Source organism: Zootoca vivipara, chromosome 7 (assembly GCF_965207765.1).
Source record: "Zootoca vivipara chromosome 7, rZooViv2.hap1.1, whole genome shotgun sequence".
Lineage (NCBI taxonomy): Eukaryota > Metazoa > Chordata > Lepidosauria > Squamata > Lacertidae > Zootoca > Zootoca vivipara.
This window is the reverse complement of record NC_142590.1, coordinates 62,955,667-62,973,995: the sequence shown is the minus strand read 5'-3', so window position 1 is coordinate 62,973,995 and position 18,329 is coordinate 62,955,667. Positions and strand designations below refer to the sequence as shown.

Below are 18,329 nucleotides of genomic sequence, written 5' to 3'. Positions count from 1 at the left end.
TAGCAATTTTAATCCACTCACAAATTTTGCAACGTGTGTGTGTCTGAGGGGGGAAGCAAGTAAGGGAAATCTAAGAGCCTACTACTGCAAGATACCTAGACAAACCTACTTTCACTGGCATGGATATAAAAGAATTATTGTTCTATTTACTTTATCTTTTGGCAGAATTTAACAGCATAGGACTATAATGTGTAATTGCAGAAGCACTCAAGATACCACTCTTAGTTAAGTTTGCCATCACTGAGGTCCACTGAGGCTCATTATCCTTAACAACTACCATCTAATGCCCAGAGAAATAGAGAATTCAAAGGATTTGACATAAATATTATGTACTGGCATTCATCTTGGAGAAAACACATACTGTGATCATGCATACAGTGCAGTATTAAATATGGAATAGCATTCCTTAAAGGCAGTTGGATTTTATTTTTAGTGGTCTTCCGATTTTGGTTTTCCCTGCCTAATTTTTGTGACCTTTGTCTGGTTTTGTCCTCTGCATGAGCAAAGAGAACAAACCTTTTTTGGGGGGGGGGGTAGAAGCATATAGCTGCTTGCTATTAAACTGAATGGATTTCAACTAGCTCAAATAGCAAGCGGGGGAAATAATTTATATCTGGATTGACAACTTGCAAAGAAAGTTTTCATTTCAGTGAATGATGTTAATCCCTGAGAATTGGACTGACAATGGAAACACTGACAGATTTTATCCTTAGTATCGTTTGCTTGACACTGCTTCGTTTACTGGATTTAGCCTTCATGGTGAATCCAGAAAATATAGACGAAAAGAACATTGAAAAAAAACTGCTGAAACTGGAACTTTTTTCTTGTGGTTAAAACAAGCTGCCAGTTGAAATGCAGGCTCTGTTTTCTTAGGGTGGCAGTGCTTGGAAATCCAATGAAATTATTTTTGGCCTAAACCCGTAATAGTAGCTCTGTGGTTATCATTGCTTAAAGTGGTGGACCTAGAGCAAAACCATTGTTTTAATAGGATAGTCCTACAAAGAATGTAATTTTGTACATTCTGTGTGGCATGAGGTTTTTCTGTTTTGTGGGAAGAGAACAGCAGCCAGCTTTTGTTCTGAAACAATTCTCATTGATGAAAATTGAATTCCAGAACATTGGGAACAACAACCTATCTATTTATCTACTTTATTTCAGAAATTTGTAAACTGCACCTTCATCCAAAAATGGATTTTAGGGCAGTAAATGATCTATAGATATAATATGAAACATAAAAAATACAATAAGATTTAGAGGAACACAACTATTTAAAGAAATATAAAAAGTACTACAGCATAAAATGGCTAGTCAAATGAAAAGCATGGCTTTCCCAGCATTTTCAGACTGAGGAAGACTCCCCTATAGCTTCTCCTTCACAGCCATGCAGGAGAAAAGGCTGCAGCTGGTTATACAACCAAAGCTGATGAAAGGTGCTTTGGGCCACTGAAGTCACTTGAGTCTCAAGCAACAGAGGCTGTGCATCTGCTCCTTCAAGGTGATTGTGTGTTGGCAATCATCTGTCTCTGGAGACGATGGAGGAGTGCACCTTTGGGGGGTGGGTGAAGTCAAACTAATCCTATCCAAAATAAGAAATAAACAAACTTTAGGGACTCAAGAACCACCAACCCACAGTGCCCCTGTCTTGTCAGTCTCAGTCACTTCTTGCTGCACAGGCAATTGTGACTAAGATTGGGTGCATTATGCCAGCTGGTTCCAGTAAAGATCTTGCTGGTGGAGCAACTTTCTGGCCAACACCCAGATAGATATAAGGGACTACCCACATCCTCCTAAGCTTAGTTTCCCAAGGGAGGAGGAGGAAGAACATAGTAGTGCAGAAGAATGTACAGGTTAGTGCTGTACTGAAACCTATCCTCTGGCCTACTTAAAAGTTTGCTTCGCCTGTGAAAGAGGCTTCCATTTTTCTGCTTCATTCACATGGCACTTTAGAAATTTAGTGGGCAAAGGACTGGACCTACTTTTTAATTGCAAGGTAGCCATGGGTGGTTTGTGGTTTTTCTTCCAGTTAAAGGTTTCTCCAACATTCTGCTCCCTTGCCATTCCTGATCCGATCGGGAAAAGCCCCATGTGACAAGTTATCTCACAATTCCTTCCCCTGGGCTTTAATTGAAAGCAGGTCAGGAGTAGAAGTGGAAGAGAAAGTGAGTTGGTTATTGCTTACTGAGAGGAGGAGGCGCAAGGCTGTGAAGAGGTCGTCATGGTGCAAACACACTGGCAGGAGCACTGGGTCGGCTCCGCGGGTGCATTTGCACCACTACAGCAACCCCACCATCTCACTCCCATCTCTCTCCTGCCTAGTAAGCAGCAGTGATCCATCTGCTGGGAGACTAGTTTAGTGGCTGCAGCTCCATCCGGCAACCCACTTCTGCTGGGGAGGTTGACTGCTCAGCACATTTGTTTTTAAGCGGATTCCTTCCTTTTACTCTTAAACTTTCAGCACCAGTTTCTTGAAAAATAAAATAACTTTACAAAACAAACAAAAAACGAAAAAAGCCCCAAACCAGTAAACAGTTGTCAGACACATGGTAGGCAGCTGCCTTGGACTTAAAGGAAAGTCCAGCCTATGGGGTTTCCATGGGAACTTAGGACAGCTGAGGTGTAAAGACATGGCTTATTCCTATCTTCATTTGTTAATTGGGCTCTTTTGGTTCAGTACCTATATTTTCTTAGTGTGAGCTAAGTACTCATACAGAGAAGTATGACCTGACAACCCCCTGCAGTGTAACTGTTGGCTGTTTTCAATAGGAAAAGCTAAGCAGTCTACTGTTAACATTTACCCTTAGAAACTTGCTTCAAGAATTTCCTGCTGTGTAGTTGGCTCCACAGATTCAATAAGCCTTGTGAATGATATGTCTGCCATTACTTGCCTTTTCCCACTACACTTAATACACTGCTGCTCTTTGTTCTGGATATCATGCTTGTTCCAACCTTGCTATAAAAGAGTGATGCAAGCAACTTAAGTCACACATTTTGGGAAGTGACAGCTCTTACATTGTCAGTCATCCTGGAAAAGCTGCACAATCTCCTCAAAGTTCCACTTTGCCAGGATGAGGAGTCACCTAGACTCTGGCCAGCAGGGAGAAGTCTGAGGCATCCCCTCAAACTTGATGCTGCAGGGCATTTTTTAGGATGAGGAAATTCCCTACCAGAACTCAAAGTTCCCCATCAATAAAGTGCCCTTTTGTGTTCACACAGCTACTTTCTCAATATAAAGACATGGATCCCTTTGCCTCTCTGCCCAGTCCTGTGCCCCTTCTCAGTAAACTCAAACACACCCAGCACTGCTCAAGTGCCTTTTTCACAGTGTCCCTTCCAAAATATTGTTTATAGCACCACAGAGTCAGAGGGTGTATTAAAACAAGTGGAAAAAATGCACATTGAAAACAATGGGACGATCCCCGAAAGTTTGTTGAAGATAATTGAAATTATTGTCAGTTGAAATAAATACAAACTTGAATATTAAATGTGATTAAAGCTTGTGCACTGGAATAATTTGCTATTTTAACAACAGGAAGAGGACAGAAAATAGTCTGGAAAAATTCCTTATGTCCACTCGTTTGTATTGCTGCTGATGCTTTGCTTGCTTCTATGCTGAGGATTCTCATACTTTGCATGCATTCTTTGGTTTAATTTGTAACTCTTTGACCTGCTGCATACTGGTCTTGCCTCACTTTAATAAACATGCAGCCCTAAAGGCCAATATAGATATTTTACTGAAATGCAAGAGCCAATCAGAGTGCAAGGAAACACCTCTAAGCACTCTTACTGTATTGTCAGAGAAAGGAAAGCCTAGATTGGAGTCTGGGGTCACTTCCGGCTGATCTGATAATTGAGCATTCATCCTGATTCGTTTGCAGAGTGCTTAGATGCCATTGTATCATGAAAACGTTATCCTACACTTTCCAGTCATTTTCCCCATGTACATTTCTCGTGCAAGCGATCCAATATGTGGGGGGGGAGAAGCAAGTTTGTTGCATAAGATCTCTAAATAAAATTTTAGTGCACAAATTGAGTTTGCCAGTATGTGACTGAATCCCACCCAAAAATAGCAACACTCTGGAAGTGTCCTGCATTGTGAAATTAAGTTGGTAGTCAGTCAGTGTAAGAGACTTGGATGGGTTGTTGGTATGATGGCAAATGCTAAAAGAAATGCTAAAAGAAGCATACAAAAGTGCAAGAGACTGCTGAAAAATGTCTTAAATTGACATGTCTTTTTGCCAAGTGCTCATCAGCTGCTACTATTTCTACCAACACTTGAGAGAAAGCTATTTTGGAATTAGGCACTCACTAGCTGTACTTCTGGAAACAATTCCAGATGTGAATATCTCTGCCTAGGTATTGTTTGTATGCCTATATTTGGTTGTAGGGATGCGGGTGGTGCTGTGGTCTAAACCACTGAGCCTCTTGGGCTTGCTGATCAGAAGGTTGGCGGTTCAAATCTGCACAACGGGGTGAGCTCCTGTTTCTCTGTCCCAGCTCCTGCCAACCTAGCAGTTCGAAAGCATGCCAGTGCAAGTAGATAAATAGGTACCGCTGTGTCAGGAAGGTAAACGGCATTTCCGTGCACTCTGGTTTCCATCACGGTGTTCCCTTGTGCCAGAAGCGGTTTTGTCATGCTGGCCACAAGGCCCAGAAATCTGTGTTTGTCTGTAAATCCCTTTGGGTATGAGAAGAAAGATAACCCAAAAACTGACCCACAATGCTGCATAAAAGAGACAACCAATGGAAAGGGAGATGGTTATTATCTTGAAGCTGTTTAAGAATGGCGGGGGGGGGGTATTTGTTGCTTGTAAACCGTGGCAAGACTTTAGAGGAAGTGGGGGGAAGCACTCAGAGAATAGGACTTTTCTAACTGCTAGTGGTACAAGAGCTGAATGGAAAAGATTGTTGTATGTAAGGACTAAATTTATCACAGTACAGTATACCTTTATTATATAATTTGTATTTTTATGAAAGCTTAGCCATGCTCCTTTTCATGGTTAAAAGTTCCCCACTGAAAATTGGAAGATCCTTTGCTTGCCACTTTAAAGAAGACTTAAAGTTCTCAAAAATCTGGTGTCCAAGCTGGCTTGTTTGGCCTGATCTTGGGCTCAGCTGCAGTTATGGTTAATGGAGGTGCTGGAACCCAGCCAGAAAGGCTGTTGGTGAGAGTGCAGCAGCAGCAGCAGTGGAAAGAATTCTGTATCGGGGTGCAGTTTGCAATGGTACTGCTCAAACCTAGGGCTCCTTCTTGTGCTTTTGTGAAAGAAAGAGGGTGCCTGTGTCCCATCTTATTTGCTTGGGGAAGAGCCATTGCTCCATGGTAGAACATCTGCTTTGCACACAGAAGGTCCCAAGTTCCGTAATTGGCATCTCTAAATAGGGCTGGATAATATTCCTGTCTGAAAGCTGGAGAGCTTGCTGCCAGTCATTGTGGGCAATACTGATTTAGGTCCAATGGTCTGATTTGGTTTAAGACAGCTTCTTACATTCCTATGCTGGTGTGTTGGGGGGTGGGGGGAATGGCAGTGCAAACACACGGGCAGGAGCACCATATTGGCTCCTCTAGTGCGTTTGCACCACAGCAGCTTCCCCGCTGTCTTGCCCCACCCCTCTCCCTCCCAGCTGGTTGCTTCTCTTTGTGAATGTATGTATGAAAGTGAAAGGGTGTTGGTGTGTGTCCTGTATATATATGTATGAAAGAGAGATTAATAAATAAAGTGGCTTGTATTTGTATTTGCCAAGGATTCAGTGACTGACTTTCAGGTTTGCTTCTCAGACACAGTCTTCTCCATCAGTTGTTCCAGATACAAGTTTTCTAGAATGTCTCCTGTATGTTTTAATTATTTTCTGCTGTAGCTTGGCTTATCCTCTTGAACTTTGCATACATTTCACTAGTTGCTGATTGTGACCTAATTGTAGCATGGATAGTGTTGGTGGTCTTTGAAGTCCCTTTTTAACAAAGGTATCTCAGTGTGTGGAGAGTTGGACAGACCAGCTATTTATCTTATTATTGTTCTGCTGATTGAATAGATTCAAATGACCTTTCAGAGATAGATAGAGATACATAGAGATAGAGTAGAGATAGAGATAGAGATAGAGATAGAGATAGAAAACACAAGCTTAATGGGCATTTATAGATAAGCAATATTCAGATAATAAAGACTAACAGACTGATCCTATGCATGTTTATGTGGAAATAAGTCTTGATACATTCAGTGGGGCTTCTGAGTAAACAGAAATAGGATCAGGGTGCAATTTGCAGCGAGCTTTCAAGCTGGTAAAGGTAAAGGTAAAGGGACCCCTGACCATTAGGTCCAGTCGTGGCCGACTCTGGGGTTGCGCGCTCATCTCGCATTATTGGCCAAGGGAGCCGGCGTATAGCTTCCAGGTCATGTGGCCAGCATGACAAAGCCGCTTCTGGCAAACCAGAGCAGCACATGGAAACGCCGTTTACCTTCCCGCCAGAGCGGTACCTATTTATCTACTTGCATTTTGACGTGCTTTTGAACTGCTAGGTTGGCAGGAGCTGGGACCAAGCAACGGGAGCTCACCCCGTCACAGGGATTCGAACCGCCAACCTTCTGATCAGCAAGCCCTAGGCTCAGTGGTTTAACCACAGCGCCACCTGGGTACCTTATAACAATTTCAGTCTTTCTCAATGAAACGGTCTTTCTTTTAATAATTTTGTGTTTAATATCTAAGGGGGAAGAGCTTTGCTATTGGTATGAGGAAACTGATTACTATTTCATCAACAATTCAAATCTTTACTACTGGGAAAGGAAAGCCCCACATTTTACTAGGACAGCTTTAGCAATATGGAGAGTTCAGTAAGTTTATACTTCAATATTCTGTGTAGCAACATGTTAAAAGGCTTGGGGGGGAATGCACATTTAAATATGCTCTTACATTTATTCATCTCAAATAATACTGTCCCCTATTCCGTATTCACAATTATTTCTTCATAACAAAATTCCCAATTTACCCATTAAGGATACATTATAGAAATGGTATACAGGGTCAACATCACTCTGGTTTTGAGTGCAATAGTCATTAAATTAGAAGCAGGGGTGTAGAAGTCATTAAATGATTTTTAATCATTTGATCAATTTTGAAATAATGGATAGAGTATCAAACGAGAACGAGACTGGTTCAGTGAATTGTGTGCCCTTGAATTTTATAAAAGGGAGCATACATGAGCCCACTGATTTCAAGCTAATTATTCTTTCTAAGCATCTTTTAAAGTATTTTGGTATTTAAGCTGATTTTTGTCGTGGAAAAGTGATAAAGGATGCAAAAAACAGGATTCTAGTTGTGGGAAAGCACCACTGGGAGGGGACCAAGGTTTTCCTCGGAAATGGGTGGAGAGAGACAAAACTTGTTCTTCTGCTTGTTCTTCATACAACAAAATGCTTTGGGACAGCCATGATTACACTGCAATACATGCAATTAGTTAATTACGGCAATAGGAGCTTATCCAGTTGGCATTACCATATGCCAGACTATATTTTCTCCCTGTTGATAAAACTGTGAATTTTTTCATGCTGAAGCCATTGTGAAATTCTACTTGATAAAACTTACAATGAGATATGCTTGCAAGCTATGCCTGCCGTTGGCATTATTGCTCTCCTTGAAGATAGATGCATCTGTGAACAGCATGCTCTGTGAATATTAATAAAATTTCTTACCAAGAAACAATAGTGCTATAGGGGCTATGAATGGAAGAACAGAAATGACCTTTGATGTGGTCCCCATACTGAAGTGTACTCATTGCAGATGGTGCACAGAACTGTACCAGCTTGAAACTCCATGTGACAATCATACCTGACCTGTGTCCTTGCTTTTTAATTATTCCTCTTTCCTCTGTTAATCTATTTCATCAACAAGAATATCCAATTTGATTTTTTTTAATGTTAGGAAGCTGACGTGGAAGCAAATACCCTAATACTATCTAAACCAGGCATCCCCAAACTTCAGCCCTCCAGATGTTTTGGACTACAATTCCCATCATCCCTGACCACTGGTCCTGTTAGCTAGGGATCATGGGAGTTGTAGGCCAAAACATCTGGAGGGCCGCAGTTTGGGGATGCCTGATCTAAACTATGCAATAAAAAGACCCAAAGGAAGGGAGATAAATCCTTTCTTGAATGTTGCTACAGTTCAAAGCAGCAAATCTGTCCATGCATTTAACCCCAAACTGCATTTTATGGCCATCCCAAACCTCCTTTTTGCTATTCAGAAGGGAGTTAAATGCCATGGGATTGTATTTAAACAACAAAGGCCGAGATGCTACTATGTGCTGGTGTCTGGATTTTGTTGTGCAAACCTTTTTTCATTAGCATCCCTATTGACATCAGAAAACTCGTTTGAGCTGTCCTGACACATCTGACTTTAATTTGAATTGTTCAGGAAATGGGGCCTGCATATTCCTTCAGTATATGGCTGGTGTGCTTCTTTTGCCCTTGCGCAAGAAACATCTGCCACTTGCTGCCACACAGCACAGGGCTTCACTCTGGGTCTTAACATAACTTGATTTGAGGTGTGGCTAACAAGTGCTAGGAGGGCTTTGCAACTGATGCCTAGTATCAGAGTCTGAACCATTTCCTTATGAGAGCTTGAGACTTTTGTCCACTCAGTATATTCAGCCAAAACACAACACAAAGAAGAAGGGGAAATCAATCTTGACAACATTTACTCAGTTTACATTTGTGATTGCAAGTTACATGCATTTCAACTCCCTGAAATCAATGCCCTTAAGCAGCAAATGGCTTTCAACATTTGAGATGTATATTTTTAGGACCCTCCATTCTTTTTGTGGCTGCAAGTTGTTCCAAACAGTTTTTAATATTGTGTTTTCATGTTGTAACCTGCCCTGGGAATTTAAAGCGAAGTGTTGGTAATAAATTAATAATAACACCATGATATATCAATGCTTCACTACTGACAAAACTGACAAATGTAGATGGGTTAATGGTCAGATCAGGGCTTATATATTAGTTTTTAATTTAGTATATCATTTTTTTGCAAGTTTCTTACATGTTATTTGGATATATTTTTAGCAAAGCTGATTATGTCCATACTGCCCACCCAAATGTGTGTCTAGTATCTTGTTTGGAGATATTCCAGTTCTGGCCTCCCTGTGGAAATATTTAATTTAATTTAATTTATTAAGTTTGTATACCACCCTTCATCCGAAGATCTCAGGGCAGTCCACAGCATAAAAATGTAAAATAAAAACACAGAATACATAATAAAAATGAAAACAAAACCATAAGCCCCTCTCCCACAAATTTAAACACATTTAAAAGGACACAGAATGTTAATCAGCCCTTCAAGGCCTGGTTGAAGAGGAACATTTTCACCTGGCATCTAAAGATGTATAATGAAGGCACCAAGCAAGCCTCCTTTACCCATGTTTGCTATCTTTGTGGCTCATTCCAATTTAGGAGAAGAAAATAATTCTTGTGAGATAGATAAATATCTTTCTCCAAAAGTTCCCCTGTAACCGGTGGAGAGTCTTGCCAGGAGCAGCACTCCACATTAAAGCCGCCAAACAATGGCTCTATAAGTCATCTCCTAATAACAAAAACCACAGGAATTAACAATAACCCAGTTATGATTTCCTAGTGTTCCCACTTTATGAAGCACATCACTGCTATGTGAGTTAGTCTTTCTGAAAGGGGTGGGGAGGAAAGCCACATCTGGCATCCACATGCAAGGCCCTCATGAAGAAGATGGAGTATTTTAACAGTGTGTTTTCACCGGGACTGCCTTATCAGCACATATCTATTGACTAGGCTTGAAATGGAACCTTTTGCATGTCGCCTTTTTTTGTGTGTGCGCTCACAGTAATGTTCCTGGTCTGTTCTCTCCTAGGTGCATAGCGTAATGTCCATGCTGTGCTACACTCTGATTATAGCATTTCTGATCGGCATACGGGCAGCACCAAAAACTGAAGATAATGCACCACTGGGGTCTCCTGCAACATCTGGCATTATGAAAACGTCTCAGCACAGAGACCCCAGCCAGCCTGTTACTGGGAAGGTAGTGAACAGCAAATCCGGGCAAGCTGCAAGCATCATAGTGGATCCAAAGGTTTTTCAGAAGAGGAGGTTCCAGTCACCTCGGGTTTTGTTCAGCACTCAGCCTCCACCTCTGTCAAGGGATGGGCCGAGTGTGGAGTTCCTAGACAGCACAGACTCTACGAACAGGACGATCCGAGCCAAGCGCGCAACTCACCCTGTGCACAACCTAGGAGAGTACTCTGTGTGCGACAGTATTAGTGCGTGGGTTGCCAACAAAACCACAGCGACAGACATTAAAGGCAAAGAGGTGACTGTGGTGGTGGACGTAAACTATAACAACTCCCCTTACAAGCAGTACTTTTTCGAGACCAAGTGCAGAGACCCTAAGCCAGTGTCCAGTGGGTGCAGAGGCATTGATGCCAGGCATTGGAATTCCTACTGCACCACCACACACACCTTTGTCAAGGCACTGACAATGGATGGCAAGCAGGCATCTTGGCGCTTCATTCGGATTGACACTGCCTGTGTATGCGTAATCAGTAGGAAAACAGAGAACCTCTGAGATAGACCAACCCTCCATCCTATACCCACCTCCTCCCAGCCCCCTACCTCAGCCTGTAAATTATTTTAAGTTATGAGGACTCTATGGTATATTTATAGTTTATACAGTAAAGAAATGAATCCTCATTATTTATTAAAATCTTTGAAACTGACGATGTGTTGTATATTTTAATTGCATCTCTTTCCTTTTAAAAGCAGGAGCTTTTTTCTTTTCTTTTTTTACAATTTTGTTAGCTGCAACTTTCCCTTTTAACATGATTGTCATAGCAAGATTTTGAAAATGGAATACTTTGCAGTTTTGCCTTCCACATCCTGATTTACCACGAAACAGCAGTTTTTATGTGTGACATTCTATAGTCTTAAAATAGACAAAAAGCAAAAGCTGTCATATTAGTCCATTGAAAGAATTCCAGATATCCTTCAGTTCCTCATCCAAGCCAAAATTAAACCCAAGTAAGCTAACTTAGATATTTTAATTTTTGCATTCATTCAGGCCACATATCAGAAGATACATAATTCTGCACCTTCAGCCATTCCATAGTGGTCTTCATGTTTATACATCCTCATAGATTTCAGCTGACATCTTACAAAGCTTATTTAAAATCGTCAATTTTCACCATCTTTCATTGTGCCTATTAGAAGGTAAAAAACCTTTTTATTTAAGTTGGTTGGTGATGCCCTTTTAAAGGAAACAATTGAGCAAATATTTTGTAATAAGAGAAATTATCTAGTTTGTAATATGGAATGAAACCACCAGTCCTTTCTACATTTCATTTAGGTCAACTGCAGCTAAAATTAAGATAGATCCTAATCATGCTCAATTTAGTTCTAATGACACCCCACACAAACTAACATGAGTGATGAATTATTTGACTGTTGCATTCAATGGGACATGCAGCTAAATCTATTTTTACTCCAAAGTAGGCCTTACTGATTTTTTTTTCATTTGTTTTAATAAATTTGTATACTGCCTTTATCCAAAGATCCCGGGGCGGTTCACAGCATAATGAGATATGCACAATATTATATGCATCATCATTTTAATGTGATATGCTCCCAAATAAGTGTACCTGGAATTACTATCTTACAGCACATGCCTAATAATGTCCATTGGCAAAGGGCTGCAGCTCAGTGGTAGAACATCTATCTGCCTTGCATGCAGAAGATCCCAGGTCTGATCTGCAGCATCTTCTGGCAGGGCGAGGAGGGAATCCTGCCTGAAACCCTGGAGAACTACTGCCAGTCAGTGCAGACAGTAGCGAGCTAGATGGACCAAGGTTCTGCCTCATTGTAAGGTGGTTTCTATGTTCTTAGTCCCACGTCAGTGGGTATACGTACAACAAAACTGTATGTTGCAACCTGCTCCGAGATCCTCTTTATAATGTAAGGTGGAATATCCATTTTGCTTAATAAGTAACTAAAATGCCTTAGCTGGATTGGGACCAATGTAGATAGGAATTGATTGGCAGTTCTGTTGGATTAACCTGAATACAGTTTATCATTCAAAGCTTTTAGGGCTGGAAGGTAGGAAAATCTGAAACAATCTTCCTATGATCATGACCCAATAAAAAAACAAAAAGTTCTAGTGGGTGCTTCAGACACCCACTTTTTTTCTGCAGTCACAATAACAAAAAAGCACACAATCTTAATGGCATTTAGGAATGCAACTATGTAGGTAGCATCCTGGTGCTTCTGAATAAAATGATACTCAAACTGCCCAGCAGTTTTTACTAAATGAGACACTATTCGTGCAATTAGCAGACGTCAGGTTCCAGGGGTGGGGTGGGGATTTGGATCAGACCCTAACATTCAGGGTTACAAGGCTTTAGCCCTTTGCTCCCTTTTGTGGTCCCAATCCAGACACTATTTGCGTCAGAGGGGAGAAGCTCCCATTTGCACATTGCTGGTGTGTGTGGTAGGAGATAGAGAGGAAGAGGAAGCAATTCAGATTGGGACCATAACAGGGAGCATAGGGTTAATCTTCATGCCAGGACCCTGATCTAGACCACCACCAGTTTGCATCTGTAATTTGCTTTTTAAAAGCAATGCACACAATTACTAATTGCTTGAATGGTCCTCAGAGACTAAATGAACTTGAGTGCTTCAATGAGAGCAGCCAAAAACTGTAAGATTGTCTGGAGAAGTTAAGAACCTTATTCTGTTTGTACAAGAGCATTTATGGATTGGGTGACAAAAATGTTACTATGATTAATAATCTTCTTTTATTTAAAAGGATGGGCCTTCAAGCATTTTTCTTCCTACCATAGCTGTAAAAACGCAGATGGCTTCCTTTTGCCAGCTAATAATGGGGATGGAAATGAGTGTGTTTACACAGGTTTTTTGTTTTTTTAGGAGTATTTTGGCCATTTTTTAGGTAATATAATCCAAGAGAAACCCTTTTTTTCTGGTGCCTTTGCTCCCACGCTGGAGAGACAGCTTGTTCAGCTTGAAGACCTCCACAGTGTAGCCTTTGGGCTTAGACCTATAATGTGTGTTCCAGCCCGTAGGGGCTGCAAAGAATAAAACTCTTCATAGTTCTCTTGTTTTCTTTGAAAAAGCAACTGCTGTCTGTTCAACAAACCAGTTCAAGATAAATATCGCACAAACTCTTTAAGTTATAAAGTCTTTCAGAACTCAGGAGAGCAACTAGTTTCAGCTCCCTTTTTCTACTTGCACACTTATTTCCCATCTTATTGTTCCCACCCACAGCCAAGACAAAGGATCTCTGCAGGACAGTGTTTCTGTTCTAAGAATAGTTGTGTTTTAGAGGGGAGGAAACAGCAACCCAGCTTTTACAACCACATTGGTATTTTCAGCAAGTCACAATCTTATCCTTGGCTCTTATGCGTGTACTGTAAGCAAGAACTGTCCAAATTCAGACAAAAATGTGCTTTGCCAGATATTTCCACTTGCTGTGTTGCTCGTCTGCTGGATAGGTCCTGGGCAGTAGCTAGTTTGGTTTGAAAGTCTGTTTCAAAAGAGAAATAGAGGGTAGATGGCATAAGCCCCAGGGTATGGTCTGAAGCTATTTGAAGCCATCACCTTACTGATTGTAGTGGTCAGTGTGGTGAAGCAGATCTGCCTTTCTGACACCACTACTGCTTACCTGAATAGGGCTGGGATAGGGCAGTGGCTGAGGCTACATGAAAGCCCTGGTGGAGCCAATCTCGTGCGCCTGAGCATCCTGACCACCAGTCCCATCCAGGTAATCTATTGGGAGGTGGTTTTGCAGCTGTGCCTCACAAGACTGGGTGCTACTGCCAGTCTAGTTAGTGGCTGGAAACAAATATACTACATTGGGTTCCATGATGGAAGAAAAATGGCAAAAAATTATAAGAAAATAAAGTCCATAACTCCTGCCCCTCCAAATATACTTTCAGTGTGTCCCATTGATATAGTTGCTTCTCCCTTTCATGGTCCTCTTTCACCCAGCATCATGCCTCCAAGGGCCAAATTTGTCTTAGGAGTTTCCAGTTACTGATCCCTAAGCTATACAGTACACAAAGTCATAGAATCATAGAGTTGGAAGGAACTCAAGCGCCATCTAGTCCAACCCCCTGCAATGCAGAATTCTCGGCTAAAGCCTCCATGAGAGATGGCCATCCAACCTCTGCTTAAAAACCTCCAAGGAAGGAGAGTCAACCACCTCTCATGGGACTCTCTTCCACTGCCGAACAGCTGTTACTGTTGGAAAGTTTTTCCTAATGTTTAGTCGGAATCTCCTTTCTTGTAATTTCAAGTCCTACCCTCCAGAGCAAGAGAAAACAAGCATGCTCCCTCTTTCCATGTGACGGCCATTAAGATATTTGAAGATGGCTATTATATCTCCTCTCAGTCTCCTCTTTTCCAGCCTAAACATACAAAGTGCTACCCATAAGGCTTGGCTTCTAGACCCTTGATCATCCTGGTTGCCCTCCTCTGCACACGTTCCAGCTTGTGAACATCCTCCTTAAATTGTGGTGCCTAGAATTGGACACAGTATTCCAGGTGTGGTCTGACCAAGGCAGAATAGAGTGGTACTATTACTTCCCTTGATCTGAACACTATACTTCTGTTGATGCAGCCTAGAATAGCATTAGCTTTTCTTTTTCTTTTTCTTTTTGCTGCTGCATCACACTGTTGACTCATGGTCCACCAAGACCCCCAGATCCTTTTCACATGTACAGCGAGTAAGCCAGGTGTCCCCCATCCTATATTTGTACATCTGGTTCTTCCTGCCCAAGTGCAGAACCTTACATTTGTCCCTTTTGAAATTCATTTTGTTAGCTTGCACCCGGTTCTCCAATCTGTTAAATTCATTTTGAATTCTGATTCTGTCTTGCGCGCCCTCCCAGTTTGGTGTCATCTGTGAATTTGATGAGCATCCCCTCAACTCCTTCATCCAAGTCATTTATAAAGACGTTGAACAACAACAGGCCCAGGATCAGAACCCTGGTGCAGGTTCCTTGTGCTGCTGCTATCTATAGTCCTACCTCGGGTTGTGATCGCTGCGGGTTGGGCGTTTTTGGGTTACAGACACGCCAAACCCAAACCCAGAAGTACTGGAATGGGTTACTTTTGGGTTTCGGTGCTCTCCCATGTGCAGAAGTGCTGAAGCACCGAATCGTGTCACGCGCATGCACAGACGAGGTGCTGCAGGTTGTGAATGGTGCGGGTTGCGAACGTGCCTCCCACATGGATCAGGTTCGCAACCTGAAGTTCCACTGTATTCTATTCTGTTCTGTTCTGTTCTGTTCTGTTCTGTTCTGTTCTGTTCTGTTCTGTTTCTATTCTTTATCATGATGGTTTTGTTTCTCCTCAAAGAAACATGCAGGCTGAAGTTTCAAAAGGCTGTAATTTTAGCCCTGATTTGGGTGTGAAAGTGGAGTAAAACCACTGCTTATATTTTGCATGTTGGCTAGACCTTTCTGGTGGGACAGCTTCAAAGCTCCATCAGGCTTGTGGTGGTTTTAAATGTACCAGAACACCCCATTCTGAACAGCAACCGGGGGGGGGGGTGTCACAAAATGGCAGCCTCCACTAGTGGCATTTTGGGAAATCTGAAATGACTGTAATTTTACAACTAATGTAAAAGTAAGGGTTTTGGCTGAGTGATGACCCTTAATATCCCTGGCCCGATATGACATGCTGCTCACTTGTGTGTATTCTTGGCTGTGCTACCTGTTCCAGCTCTTGTCAAATTCTGTCTGCACCCATTCTCTCTCTCTCTCTCTCTCTCTCTCTCTCTCTCTCTCTCTCTCTCTCTCTCTCTCTCTCTCTCTCTCCCTCTCTCCCCTTGTGTTTCTTTCCAGTACAAGGTGGATAAATCTATTGCTCCAAGCTCATTTGTATTTTTTTTTAGTAAGCATCTCCCAGCCTGCCATAATAAGCAACATGCTTAGACATTTACTCAAGTGTAACTGCCCTTAGGTAGGCACTCCAGTTGGCGCCCTTCCTCACCAGCAGATCCTAGCAACAATCTCACTTTATTCCATTTATGGCTTTGTTAGTCTCATTCCCAAAGTATAAAGAAAATTTAGTACAGCAGACTGTAATATTCCCTGCCAGTGAATCTGTTGACATGCTTACTTGCTCATGTAATGGGTTGCTTGTCAGCTTCCAGAGTGACATCACAGGCTAGGATGCTTAACTGTAAAGGCAGTTCATTTCAAGCAGCAACCTTGTAAGCTTAGCATGTCTGCCTGCCTGTAGTCTAGACAGGTACTGGAAGGAACAGAAATACATGCTGAAGGAAATATTCACTGGCTGTCACAAATCCCTGAAGCTGAATCTGGGACATGACCCTGGACATGGCTGAAAAAGTAAAATGGTTGAAATCTTAAGGCTCAGCCTTCGACAGGATTAAGCATACAATTTGGGTGGTGCATGTAGTGGGTGGTGCTTTTCAAACATTATGCTTCCTGCATGGAGCACAGTCTTGTGAAAAAGCTGCTCAGCAGCTCCCACACTGGGGTTGTAACAACATTTAATTTGGCCCCCTGAGACAGCTTCTGACTTGGGGAGCTGAGACAAAGCAATCACTGCTTTTCAGCACCCTCTAGTGGCAGGTAATGAATGCCAAGAGGGTGGGCTGAAGCAGCTACTGTCTCAACAGCTAAGTAAAATGAATACTGTATATGCATGGCACCTTGTTATGTTGTTGAAGGGTTGGTAGCTTCTTACTTAATGCAAGGCTGCCTTTTGACGAAGGGGAAGTTGTGCACAAGGTGTTATATGAAAAGGAAACATTAGGGGGAGAGGCTAGGGAGCCATAATAGGAAGAGATGCCACCAATGTGGAATATTCATATATTCAAGGATAAAGGCATTTTCACTTGCAGATACCATGAAAGCATTGCCCTAAAATACTTAGGAGCATTAAATTGATCTTCCAAATTGATGGAAGGTATGCAAACCAACTTCCAAGTCTGAAGCTTTACTGCATTGGAGTTAGGAAAGAAATGCGGTCCTTGCATGGCTTGAGATTTTTATTTTATTTTTTGTTTACCAAGCCTTAGGTTGACATGAGAAAACCACAGCTCCAGTGCTGTCTTCAGATTGTATTAATCGGAAACATGTGCAAGACCTGGCGGCTCTTCAAAGAGCTTGGAAACTCTGACACAGGCTTGCTCTCCAGATTGTTGTACTAAGCGGAGGACCGGCATGTGTAGGGCATCCAGCCTATTCAGACGGCTTCCAGTTCCACCTACTCTTCAGATCCTTTCCAGGGAGGAAGATAGCTGCCTATCAAGTTCATCTGCAGATTATGTCTGTTAAAATCACCATCCTTTCTTGCCCAGCTGAACTCTTAACCAAATATTTCCAGCATTATAAAATCCTACTTTAAAAAGAAATGAGATGTACTCTTATGCCTGCACCCATGGCAGTGAGATAAAGACTGTTTCTGCGGTACATCTGCATTAAATCATGAACTTCAGAGGAAACTGAAAATATAAAACAGTTGCATCTTTTTAGATATCCTCGCATTCCCTATTGGAATCCCAAATTAAACTCTTTGGTATGAACCTCGTCACTATCTTGCTCCCAGCCAATGAGAAAGACAGCATAAATAAATGCAACACTACAGCAATACCTTGTACTGGGCCAGCCTCTTTTGATGATACAAATGTTTGGGTTGCAGAGGATTATCCTTTGAGAAGAATTAAAAGGTACCAAGTGTTGTTTGCAAATTGTGTGCTCCTAACTAGGTAGAGAGTTTGGCCTGAATGCACAGATTTCACACAATAGTAGCAGGTAATGGGTAGATTGTTGCAGGCTTGTCATAATAAGTCTGAAAGTCGAGACTTACATTCAACCCAATGTTCTTTGCATTTAAGAAAGACATAAATTTTAATTTCCAGACAGGTGAATTAGTACTTACAGATAAGCCCTGGGGTCACAGGTGAACTAGCTAGCAAGGAAAAAGAATAAGTGGTGATATGGTTTTATACTAAATTTCCAAACTTCTGGCACAAGCTAGACCATATTCTATATTTGGAATGATGCTCATGGACAGATTTTGCATAAAACCAGTCCACTCACACATTTTAGCTTATTTGCCACAAGGCAAAAGTTAAGTGGCTACAAAGTGAATAGTGCTGCAGATCTGACACTTCTCAGCTGCCATTTATTCACTCTAGGCCACATTCATGTGTGGATAGGGTTTAGCATACATGCACAAAAAAGCTGTGAATGACTCCTGTGGTGTGTTGACCATGTGGGAGAGCATCTGTCCATGCCAAGAGGAAAACTGGGGGAACTCAGAATG

At 41.8% G+C, this 18,329-nt stretch overlaps 1 protein-coding gene across 2 annotated transcripts in view; it reads left to right on the top strand.

Moving 5' to 3' along the window:
- NGF (nerve growth factor) overlaps positions 1–10,735 on the top strand; it is a 53,671-nt gene extending 42,936 nt beyond the window's left edge. For both annotated transcript variants that reach the window (XM_035123389.3, XM_088674436.1), the window contains exon 2: positions 9,874–10,735. In XM_035123389.3, the coding sequence (XP_034979280.1) occupies positions 9,886–10,584 (699 nt within the window). In that variant the 5' untranslated portion in view covers positions 9,874–9,885 and the 3' untranslated portion in view covers positions 10,585–10,735. The remainder of the gene's footprint in view (positions 1–9,873) is intronic.
- The last annotated feature ends 7,594 nt before the right edge of the window (positions 10,736–18,329 follow it).